This window comes from Bubalus kerabau, chromosome 20, assembly GCF_029407905.1.
Source record: "Bubalus kerabau isolate K-KA32 ecotype Philippines breed swamp buffalo chromosome 20, PCC_UOA_SB_1v2, whole genome shotgun sequence".
NCBI lineage: Eukaryota > Metazoa > Chordata > Mammalia > Artiodactyla > Bovidae > Bubalus > Bubalus kerabau.
Window position 1 is genome coordinate 50,178,752 of NC_073643.1, and position 12,163 is coordinate 50,190,914.

Sequence of the window (12,163 nt, forward strand, 5' to 3'; positions counted from 1 at the left end):
GTGTGGAGAAAGGGGCACCTTGGGCGGAAAACACACGGAGGGGTGGGGGATGATGCAAACAGACTTCCAGCTGTCTTCCGGCCTGGGATCTGGGGGGAGTGGGAGCGTGGCCTGCTCGAAGCAAGGAGACAGGGGAACCTGCAGGGCACCTGTGGGGCGGGCAGGTGACCATCAGCAGGCAGCAGATACTGGGCTGGGTGACACTGGCCAAGGTGGGCAAACACATCTGGTTTATGATGAGATTTTATGGCCAGAAGTCGTCTAGGAAATGAGATACTTAGAATTAAGTATCTTATTCTTGACTCTTGCCTACAATAAACATTGCTTGTTGTTTAGTCACTAAATTTCTGTCTGATTCTGCAACGTCATGGGCTGGAGCCCGCCAGTTCATAATCTGTCCATGGGATTATCCCAGGCAAGAACACTGGAGCGGCCTGCCACTTTCTCCCCCAGGAGACCGTCCCGACTCAGGGATGGAATCCGCATCTCCAGCACTTGGCAGGCGGGTTCTCTACTGCTGAGCCACCAGAGAAGCCCACAGTAAATGTTACTTTTTAACAAGTAGAAGACAGTCCCTCCACACTCAGGCTGTGCCTGTTGGTTCCTGGAGAGCCCCCCAGGCCTGATGCTCTGACGGAGGCGACATGAGGTCAGCCTATGGAGGAAGCGTGGCAGCCTGTGGCCCCTAAGAGAAGAGGATCAAGGGAGCCTTTTCCTATGGAGGCAGTGGGCTTCCCTGATCCGAAAGGCCACTCAGGGTCAGGACGGCCTTCTGAAGCAGGCAGGTGTATGTGCGCAGATGTCACCTGCAGCTGAGTCTCCCCAAGCAGCTTACCTCCGAGGCCCGCTCTCCGAACTGAGCCAGCACCTTGGTCCGGTAGTCGGGAATGATACTCAGGGGGTTGTTCAGCAGAGCCACGTGCTCCAGACACGGGAGGCTGCCGATGCTTCTGACCTCTTCCATCTGAAAGGCATCCCCCGAGTCTCTTCGCTAACAACTTGGCAACGTGACAACATGAGCAACGGCCAACAAAAGCCCCCCATTCTCACTGAAGCGACCAACGTCGAGGCACAGCCTCCCCAGAAACCCGTATCCCTTCTGGGGCGCGGCTCACCTGTTCGATTCTGTTGTCGCTGAGATCCAGGTTGACCAGGGAGTACAGCTTGTGCAGGCCACTCAGATGCCTCAGGAGGTTGCCTGCCAGGTTCAGGGTCTTGATGTTGCCCAGTTTGGTGTGAACCCCTTCCAAGGAGGAGAGCTTGTTGTAGGACAGGTCCACGTGCACAAGGTTGTACAGGTGCTGTGGCGGCATCGACAACAGGGTCACGTGGTTAAGGTCAAGGTCCAAACAATGGGCACCGTCACGAAGGGTGTAAGGGGCCTTCCAGCCTAAACGACTAGTTCTGCAGGTTGGCTCTGTTCCCACTGACATTTTTTCAGAAGGGAAACTCTTCTTCCCTGCACAGGTTTACAGGGCCAACACAGCCCCCAGGGTAGGAGTAGAGGCAGGGTTTGAAAACAAGGCTGTCCGTCTTCACAGTGAGGCATCACCTTTATCATGTCCAATGTGTATTTATACTTTGGGAAGTAGAGCAACACATGCTCATTGCATTGTTGCGACCTAAAGGGAACGGCAGCAGGCTCTGCCTTTACAAACCTCTGGTACACCCAGATACCCTTCAAGTGCCCAGGAGAGAAATCCCAAGACTCCCAAGGCCACATCAGCCTCCTGGATCTCAGGAGAATGGGACCTTGTGAGAAGCTCGCAGACAGTAAAGGTCTCCAAAGACACTAATTACCTGCAAATTGTTCATGACCAGCACTCCATTGTGACTCAGGTCCAGGAACTCAATCTTTGGAATCAGTTTCTTGTGAAAGAAAAGACAACACCTGACGTTATCCTAGGAGACTGGACCCTTTCCGGCCCCTCCACAGGAGGGACAGATGCTTTTGCCTGCCCACGGACTCCTGGGCAGGCCAAATGTGCAGGGCCCCTGACAGGACACCTCCCAGGGCCCAGCCAGCAGCACATCCTCAGAAACACATAACAGAGGGCCTCCAGTGCTGAGCACCGACGCACTGCTTTTGTAGAACACTTGGCTTGTAAAAGTGATAAACAGCAAGTGCAGACAGAAGGAGGGGTGTGCTTCTTCAACTCTACCTACCCCCATCGAGACGCACAAACACAGGAACCACACTCCTGCCCAAGTACCATCTGGATGTCACTCTTACAGGGGAACATCTGGAACCTTTTTTTTTCCTGGCTGCACTGTGAGGCACACTGGATCTTAGTTCCCTGATCAGGGATCAAACCTGTCCCCACTACAGTGGAAACATCAAGTCTTAACCACTGAACTACCAGGAACATCCCTGGAACCTATGGACTAACTTTTCTGCTCCCCTTCTTGGGAATAAATTTCACCACTTACTGTGTCTATGCTATCAAATGCACACACAATACACTTCATTTCGTTCTAAGCACTCCTTTAAAAAAAACAATTATTTATTTTTGGCCATGCTGGGCCTACATTGCTGCCCGGGCTTTCCTCTAGTTACAGAGAGCAGGGGCTGCTCTCCACGCAGCTGTGCTCGGGCCACTCATCATGGTGTCTCCTGCTGTGGAGCACAGGCTCTGGGGCGCGTGGGCTTCAGCAGTTGCCGCGTGTGGGCTCGGGAGCTGTGGCTCACGCGGCTCTGGGGCACAGGCTCAGTAGCTGTGGTGCACAGGCTTAGCTGCTCTGTGGCATGTGAGATCTTCCTGGACCAGGGACTGAACCAGTGTCTCCTGCACTGGCCAGCGGATTCTTTACCACTGAGCCACGAGGGAAGCCCTAAGATTTTAAATAACTTTTAAATAACCCCATTAACTTAAGCACTGTAGGCAATGCACAGAGCGCTGGATGCAGGTCTTCGGTGGTCCTTTTGGTAAAGGGTTAAACACCCAACCCCAGGGTCTGGTCAGGCCATGGAGGGCATACCACAGAATCATCGATCTCAGAGATGCTATTGTGACTCAAGTCCAGAGCGGTCAGAGCCTGCCATGTGGGGATGACGGCAGTCACGGGGCCCTCCAGGGCTGCGCCTGCTGGCTCCCACTCATCGAACTCCGAGGCTTCAGGAACGAGGACTTCCTGTGTGAGAACATCTGGTGAGCACCCCCATGGTAGCCCTCATGCAACACTCACTGGGAAAACAATCATTGCAAAATTTCAGGAAGGGCTGGAGCATATTTAGTATGTGGAAGTGAACTTGCATTAAAACGGGGCTTTGGTTCATATGCCTCGAAACGATTGTGAAATAACTGAAAAGCTTAGAAACATAACGGCCACTTGGAATATGTTCTGGCCCTGCTGCGGGAGCAAACACTTTTCCAGCTCACAAGAGCCTCGTTATACAGTGATGCCTTTTCTGGCTTAAATCTTGGAGGCTGAAGGTCAGAATTTTCTGTGTTTCCAGGCAACCATGCTTTATAAGCTGGCACTGCGGCCCCCACGGCTGACTATAGGCCTTTTAACCATTACTTCACAGGGTAAAATCTAGCAGGGCTGAGACAGGGGAGCAGCAGGGAGCACGGGGGCACCGTCTACTGGGAAGGAGGCAGGTCTCCTCCCTTTGGCTTCTGATGCCCTTTGATAAGACTTCTCCTCTCTCAATGGATCACTCTGGGCTCCCTGAGCAGGGAAGCAGGAAGTATCTCCCAGAGGGGCAAAGCTGCCTGAAAGAAGCCACCTCTTTTCAGCCAGTAGCCTCAAGAGAAAGACTTTCCATCAAACCTAAATCTTCATCAGATACTCTAAGTTCTAAATGTAACACTATGCTTCTTTCTAGAAGAACTTTAAGATTACTGAGCCTGCTAAGTGCTAAGTCACTTCAGTCGCGTCCAACTCTTGGCAACCCCATGGACTGTAGCCTGCCACGCTCCTCTGTCTGTGGGATTCTTCAGGCATGAATACTGGAGTGGGTTGCCATTTCCTTCTCCAGGGGATCTTCTCAACCCAGGGATCAAACCAGCATCTCTTACATCTCCTGTGTTAGCAGCGGGTTCTTTACCACTAGCGCCACCTGGAAGTCAAGTCATTACTAAGATGTAAATCGTAAAAATGTAAAGAGAGAAGGGGAAAAACCTCTTACACACTTGGTTTGTGAGTTTGTGTCACTCACATATAAACAACAGGGTCCAGCACACACAACCTCGCCTGCCTATTCAAGTTCACTGAGAACAAAATACAAATGAGTGCTAAGCCAGAGCTTTTCATAGTTAGAGAACATTTCCATCAATTCATCTAATAAATGTTCTGACACTCGTGCTGCTGAAAATTTATTAAAAACCAGTGACCTTTTCTGGAGAAGGAAATGGCAACCCCACTCCAGTATTCTTGCCCGGAGAATCCCAGAGACGGCGGAGCCTGGTGGGCTGCCGTCTATGTGGTTGCACAGAGTCGGACATGACTGAAGCGACTTAGCAGCAGCAGCAGTGACCTTTTCTGGGGGGTGGAGATTACCCTGCTCTTAACATCTCTGGTTTTAGTGTTGATTCGGGATGATGATGTAGCCTGAGGCTACAGGGACTGTCAAGCACTGGGAGGTCCCACATGAGTGTGCAGCTGCCCAGGGGAAAGTCTGGCTTCTGATTCCTGACAGATGGCAGTAGACTTTGCACGATTCGCAGTGAGGGCACCACAGTACAGGGCCCTGCCCCTCAGATGGCACCCAGGAAGGTAACAGGTGGCGCTTACCTTCATGGAGGTTGCCGAGAAACGGACGCTCATTGTGGCCAAGGTGGGCTTGGATGCAACCAGCCCCCGGATGCGCCTGGCATCACAGTGACTTATCTGGAACAAGAACAGCTATGTCTCAGAAGGGCATCATCACTCCAACGGAAGTCCCATGAAGTCCCACCCACACACAAAAGGAGCACAACCATCAGTGACCCCAAATCCTTTGAGGTAGACGGTGACTCAAACCCTAAGTCTCTGCTTTCCCATTTTTAGTGCTAACTAGACATATTCTGAAGTAGCTCGTGAGACAGAGACACAAACTCGTTGCTCTGAACAGCTGCTTGGGGCTGGGTGGCTGGACACAAAGTGAGAGCCAGGGACACCAGAGCTGGAGAGCCTGGGGCCTCTGCAACATCACCTGCCCCACTCCACTGGCCTCGGCAGCCTTGCAAGGGGAAGGAGGGGGACAAGCCAAACCACCTCCCTCAAGCCACCTGTCCAAGCGCTACACTACATACCCTCAGGCCCCGCCTGGCAGAGCCACAGCCTGCCCAACCAGGCACTCCTCTCACTACCCAGCCCCACTTGTCTGTGCTGGTCGAGGACCAGATGCCCATCGAAGGAAGGGTCCTCAAGGGACCTCCTGAGACAAGCCCAGCACGTTGCAGAGTCAGACTCTGCTGAGCTCCGACACTAGATTCCCCCTTTTAACTGTGTGATCCTGGCCAAACTTCCTTACTCCCCTAAGCCTCAGTTTCCTCAACTGTAAAATGGGAATGTAAGTGCCCACTTCACGTGGCTGTTGAGAAGATTTCATCGAGGAATGAACATCAGACATGAGGAACAGGGCTGCACACAAAAGCCATGCTCGAGGACTTGCTGTGTTAAAGCGTTTTCCCCTATTCTCTACTGAGTCCCCTTCTTATTAAAAAAAAAAAGAAAAAACAAGGTACAAAATTGGCACTGCAAACCCAGGAGCTCTGCAGTGAGTAATGCAAAGTATTTCCTGTTAGGTACAGGCACAGCAGAGAGCAGAGAATCCTGCAACCCCTCTGCTGATCTGCCCTGGAAGATGCAGACATGGAATTGGCTCTATGTGACCCATAGGACGACTTCCTAGCACTTCAATTTGAGCAATGAGGAAGCCCAGGAGAAGCTGGGCGCTGGTGCTCCAACCTGTCCAAATGCTGCGGGGTGGGGACATGCAGACCGGCCAAGAGCAGCAGAAGCTCGTCTCTCTGCCTCCACAGCGCCTGACTCCGCTAAATGGAATCTGCTACATACTGACAGACACAAAAGCAGCAGTGCCTTACGATGAAATCCAGACACTCAACCTCAGGAACACTCCCTAGGCACGGACAGAATGGTCAGAAATCGGACCATGCTGTGAGGGCACAGTCCCACCTGCACTCCAGGGGCCCCGGGCCTTACCTCCACCTGATGAAGAGACTTGAATATGGACAGATCAAAAGGCAGGAGCTGCTCCTGAATGTTGCTGGTCCCAAAAGGTCCTTTTGTGCCAGAAACCTACAGCCAAATAAATGGTGTGAATTAGGGATGCTGCTCCAACCAGCACTTCCCATCCGTGTTCACCGAGCAGTGTTGCAGCAACTGCCAAACCCTGCTCCAAGCTTTGCCAGGCTGCAAGAGGCAGTCTGGGCAAGGACTCCCACTCAGCAGTTCCATGATCAACAAAGCAGGCTAAAGCCAAGGTTCAAAGTAGGGGGCCACTGGACCATGACTGCCCCCTGGTGCTCAGAGGCGGAAGCACAGTGCCCAGATCACCAAATGTCACCTTCTTTTCCCCAGGGCCTGCAGTGTGTGTGTGTGTATACATATATATATATATACACACACACACACCCCCAGGTCACGAGCTGCGTGCCCATGACTGAGCAGTTCCCCATGACCAGGCTCCCACAGCTTTACCTTAAGGTACTTAAGGCGACAGGTGAAGTCCAGGATGTGCCCCAGGTCAGTCTTGGCATCCCCGCTGGCGCATGTGGGCTTTCCCTGCTGCAGCTGCTCGGTGACTGCGTAGAGCTGCAGGGGTCCAATGGCGAAGACCTCGCCAGCCCCCAGGAGCTGTTCTCCTGCAACAGCCACAGCCCAACAGGTGAGCACTGGGTCCCAGCCCCGCTGTGCAGCCAAGGTAGCTGCCCACCCGGCCAACAGTGAACAAGCACTTGGCCAGCACCCATTATGCGCGCCGAGTCAGGACGAAGGCAGGACCCTCCTGAGCATGCGGAAGCGGCCTCCCTCCTGGGCTGACAGCTCAGGGTCGACATGTGATTACAAAAGAGGGAAGGGCCACAGGAATTTGCTCTGGGGAGCCTCTCGGAAGTGAAACTGAGTTACAATCTGAGGCCCTGAGGGCAACGGCCCGCTGTAACCTCTAAGACACAGACGTCTTAATAGGTGAGACCTAAGGTGCCAGCACAGTACGGGCCCGAGAGCAGGAGGGCTTCTGAGCCCAACACTGGTGTTTGGTCCTCCTTTTGCGCTTTCCAGCCATGCACCCTCAGACAGCTAACTGGGCCTCTCATCCGCAACGTCCTTGTCCGGCCCTCCTTCAGGGGAGCAGTAAGACACACACAGAAGTCTGGCCCACAAGCACTCACTCAGAACATTCAGCCACCGTCACTGTGCTCTCAGGCAGGGTCATGACCCTGGGGCAGCTTCGGTGCCATCCGAACCCTTTCAGGTAAGAACAAACCCGGTGCAAGAGGGCAGCACGCCACCCACCTTCTAGAACTCCATCAGAAGGCCCTGGAATACAACCTGAGCCTGAGAACAGAGCCCCCCGAGGACAGGGGCCCCAGGGTCCTGAGGTGAAGAACACAGCTCTTCAGACTTGCAGAGCAGACAGGTGCACAGGCCTGCTGTGGACCAGGCCCAGGGGTCTGGGCAACCCTGGGAAGGTGGGTCCTGGCTAGAACCCACTTGGCACAGAGCCAGCTGACGGAGTCCTGGCCCCTGGCCGCCTAACGGGGCTAGCCAAGTTGCATCCAGTATTTCAAGGACCCCGGCCATATACCTTTTTCGAAGAGTTCCTCAGCCAGTGCTGCAGTGATGCCATTAATCTCCTAAAGAGAAAACAAAATCCAGTCAGGATATTCCCCTGCTCCCCACCACTGGGACCTGCACCTTTCTTGCCATCTACTCCCTCCACTGCTCCAAAGCCAGCTCTCCAGAAGTAAAACAAAACGGAGAGAGTAAATCTAAAGTGAATCAAGCAGCTCAGAAAGGAAAAGAGCATTTCCAGTTACATGGATATCAGCTCCAAGGCCACTCAGCACGGGCTGAGAACTCCAGGCCCAGGAGACCACAAAGCCTGGCCATGTCAGGCGCTGGCTGGGAAGTCAACAGCTCCCAAAACTGGCCTTGGGAGATGACTAAGAGAGGCATGGCAGACAGACAGTCCTGCTTCCTCTGGAAAAGAGGTTCCCATTACCCTGGTGGGAAAAAAAAACAGGCCTCACAGAGCCAGCCCTGCCTGGGAGTGGCCATTTTTACTGACATTCATGTCCCACAGGTATCTGAGGAAAGAGTGAGCACGGGCTCTCTTCCTGCGCCGTCCCTCCAAGGCAGGTGACAGTACCACTCAGCCCAGCGTCGTGAGGAAGAGGCAGGAAAGGGTTCCCTTTTAGGGCGATGGGGTAAAGGCGGCACAAGGATTCACACCAGGCAATGGCCTACGTGCTCCCCACCAAGAGGCTCACTCAATCCTCCAGGCGCCCTAGGCCAGGAGGCTCTTATTTTGAATCCTATTTCACAGGTAAGCAAACTGAGGTGCAGACAGGCTGCGATCCTCACTGTTACATGGCAAGAAACTCGCAAAGCCACACTTTCAAGCGCTTAGCCTTGAAGCCTCTCTCGGTACACAGCTGACTGCCTCAGCATTTCGGGGTGTAACCGTGGGGTTGCCAGAGTCCCAGGGCTTGCAACCCCACATCCTGCAGGTAAGAACGGTACCTAATTGACGATGGCAGCCAACAGGACTTTTGTAAACAGGTCCTGATGAAAACTGCACAATCACCTCCATAGCTCACAGGAACCCCTCTGCCACCAGGACATGCAATTAGTGTGTTTACGGAACTTGAAAGGCACCAGGCTGCAGGAGACAGTGTCCTTCTCCTGTTTTTCTACTGTTCGTCTCTCGCTTACCTTTCACACATACAGGACACTCTAATGCTTGTTTACATGCTGCAAATATCTAAGTGTCTTTTCCTTGTCTGTGTATGCCCCTTATGTGTGTTCACACCGGTTCTCCTGACAGAGGGAGGTTTGTCAAGTGTACATTTTTTTTAACCTGTGATTCTTTTCCTTTGTGACTTCTGGGACCTCTTTCCCAACCCTAAGATCATAAAAACACTCCCCTAATTTCTCCTTTTAGTACTCTAAGGTATCTGTTATTAAAAAATGTGCTTATTTCATCTGCTTGAAATTCAGCTTGTATGAGACTAATTTCTCCTTATTCTCACAAATGAACAAAAAGCCAAAGGGAGAAAAATGAGCGAACACAGCTCCACTGTTAGGGGGCTCAGAGTCTGGCAAGACACGGGGTCAAATGTAAAAGAGCCACCAGAAGGATACAGCAGGCTCTGAGCCAGAGAGGCTCCAGTGAGTGAGAAGACAGGCCATCAGTTCACTCAGAAGTTCAACTTCAGTCTCCTGCAACAATTCAATTGCTGGGCAGTTACTTCCTTGGCTGCTATGAAGAACCGAAGATCAGGAAGACCGTGGAATGACCCAGAAGCTCATTTCTCTACCTACACTCTGAGAACTAAGCCCTGTCTCCAGATCAGCACTTCCCCATCTGGCGTGCAGTCAGAATCGCCCATCGCCTGGACAGCCTAGAAAGACACAGACTCCCGAGAGGCTTCCGATCCACACCCACCTCCAGTCCCCAAGAGCAGCTCCCCAGACTCTCCATTTCCAGCAGGGACACTAGGTCTCACATGGGAAAAGGGCCCCCAGCCCACGCTTAGTACCAGCAACCCTTATCCTGAGTTACATTTCTTTGGGCAGCTGGCGTCAACACCAGCCCAGCTGAGGAGATAGGGCTGGAATTTCCGGAAGACCCAGAAAGTTGGGAGATAGTGAGGGCCAAGGACTCATGCTAAACAAAGAGCATGTTTCCACTTCTGAGCAATCTAAAAAGTAGACAATTTCTTCTGCCCCTCTCCTTGGGCTACAGGAAGCACTCCCTGCAGCTATACCAGGCAACACTATCTACTTAGTTGCCTTGTGATCTTTACCTTGAGAGACTCTTAATTAAAGGGGAAACAAAGAAAGGCCTCAGTCCCAAAATCCACAGTATAAGTCTTTTCAGTGAAGCGTTTTGTCTGCCTCCTCAGAGTACTCTGGTTCAACTGTGGCCTTGTGGCCAAGTGTAAGCAGGGTTGGGCCTTCCTCCTGCTAGGAGGAAACAGGGGCATCGGTGGGTCCCAGTTAAAGCTCCTGCAGATTCTGCCCAGAGGTACCTCTGCGAACGGGTACTCCCCCACCCACACACACTCCACCCAATCCTGCTAAGGGACTTGAAATACTTCAGGGTCCCACAGATGTCTGAACTGAAATACCCTAAAAAGAAAAAAAAAAAAAAAAAAAAAGGCAGGGAGCTTCTCTGGTGGCTCAACGGTAGGGAATCCACCTGCCAGTGCAGGAGACGTAGGTTTGATTCCTGGTCCAGGATGATGCCACATGCCAAGGAGAAACTAAGCCCATGCACCACAACTATTAAGCCTGTGCTCAAGAGCCCAGGAACCACAACTACAGAAGCCCGTCGCCCCAGAACCCACGCTTTGCAATAAGAGAAGCCACTGCAGTGAGAAGCCTATGCACTGCAATGAAGAATAGCCCCCACTTGCCAGAGGTAGAGAAAGTCTGCCTGCAGCAAGGAAAATCCAGCACAGCCAAAAATAAATAAATTAAAATTTTAAAAGACATTCTTTATAACTTCAAAAAATTTTTCAATTAAAAAAAAAAATAAGTGTTTAAAAACTATAATACCCACTTCCAAACATGATACATTCCAATCAATCAGCCACCTGCCAGGGTCAAGTGCTGGTCTGCACCCTTGAGCAGCACCCTGTAGGGCAAGTTGTTCAGCTGTGTCCAAGTTGCTCAGTTGTGTCTAACTCTTTGCGACCCCATGTACTATACAGTTCATGGAATTATCCAGGCCAGAATACTGGAGTAGGTAGCCTTTCCCTTCTCCAGGGGAGCTTCCCAACCCATGGATCGAACCCAGATCTCCCGCATTGCAGGCGGATTCTTTACCAGCTGAGCCACAGGGGAAGCCCAAGAATACTGCAGTGGGTAGCCTATGCCTTCTCCAGCGGATCTTCTAGACCCAAGAATCGAACCCAGGTCTCCCGCATTGCAGGCGGATTCTTTACCAAGTGAGCTATGCACACAAATGCACCAGACTATTAGGCTGCGGTTTGGACACCACGTTCTGACAGCATGTTAGTACATGCAGGTCTGTGAACCCCCTGCAGCACAGACCCTGCTCAATGAACAAGCCCAGGCCAGTCCAACGCTCCTGCCTGGCACGGGCTCGAGCACAGCGTGTGTGTCACTGGAGCACTAATGAGGGACTCAACTACACATCACTGTGTGGTTTACATACACACACGGGGTCGGAGTCCTTGATAACTTATTTCACGCCTGTATGAGGCACAGCAGCAGAAGTCAGGAACACTGTGTGAGTAAAAATTCCCCATTGAGAGAGTCAAGCCTAAACTTTGGCTGAAAGAGCTCCTAGACCATAAGTAAGCCGCAAGGATATCTGTTATCACTTACAGCTTATATTCTGCAACTAAAACAAACGACCAAAAGCTACCTTTAGGATGGTAACGGTTCTATCCTACTCTGATTTCAAATTTCAAAAAGTGTCTTTGTTCTACCCAACTGGTTTCAAGATAACAAAATGATATAAATGCCACCTTCGACAAGAAGTGAATGCATTCCTAACTGGAATAGCTGGCACTGGCTGGGACCTGGAGAGCCCCCGCAGTAAGCCCAGACCTCTTCTGGGCCCTTCACCGTCACTGCACAGTCTCCTGCAATTCCCAAGGGCCTGGGATCATTCCCCCTCCAACTTACAAGAGGAACTGAGACACACAGAGGTTCCATGACTGCCTTTGAATAAACTGTCAGGAAGCAGCAGGGCTGGGAGACAAACGGCTCTGCCTGCCTGTCAGCCTGGCCCAAAGTGGAGGCCCCAACCTCACACCATATACAAAAACCCACTCAAAATGGTTGAAGTCCTAAATACAAGAGCTAAAACTGTAAGACTCTTATTTTTTTTTTTTTTTTTTTATTTTATTTTAAATTTTATTTTATTTTTAAACTTAACATAACTGTATTAGATTTGCCAAATATCAAAATGAATCCGCCACAGGTATACATGTGTTCCCCATCTTGAACCTGTAAG

At 51.6% G+C, this 12,163-nt stretch overlaps 1 protein-coding gene across 3 annotated transcripts in view; it reads right to left on the reverse strand.

Moving 5' to 3' along the window:
- NISCH (nischarin) overlaps window positions 1–12,163 on the reverse strand; it is a 65,033-nt gene that overhangs the window by 45,222 nt on the left and 7,648 nt on the right. For all 3 annotated transcript variants that reach the window (XM_055558347.1, XM_055558348.1, XM_055558349.1), the window contains exons 4-11: window positions 7,757–7,805; window positions 6,649–6,812; window positions 6,151–6,246; window positions 4,738–4,833; window positions 2,980–3,132; window positions 1,801–1,869; window positions 1,116–1,301; window positions 836–964 (exon numbers count right to left, since the gene is read on the reverse strand). In XM_055558347.1, the coding sequence (XP_055414322.1) occupies window positions 836–964; window positions 1,116–1,301; window positions 1,801–1,869; window positions 2,980–3,132; window positions 4,738–4,833; window positions 6,151–6,246; window positions 6,649–6,812; window positions 7,757–7,805 (942 nt within the window). The remainder of the gene's footprint in view (window positions 1–835; window positions 965–1,115; window positions 1,302–1,800; window positions 1,870–2,979; window positions 3,133–4,737; window positions 4,834–6,150; window positions 6,247–6,648; window positions 6,813–7,756; window positions 7,806–12,163) is intronic.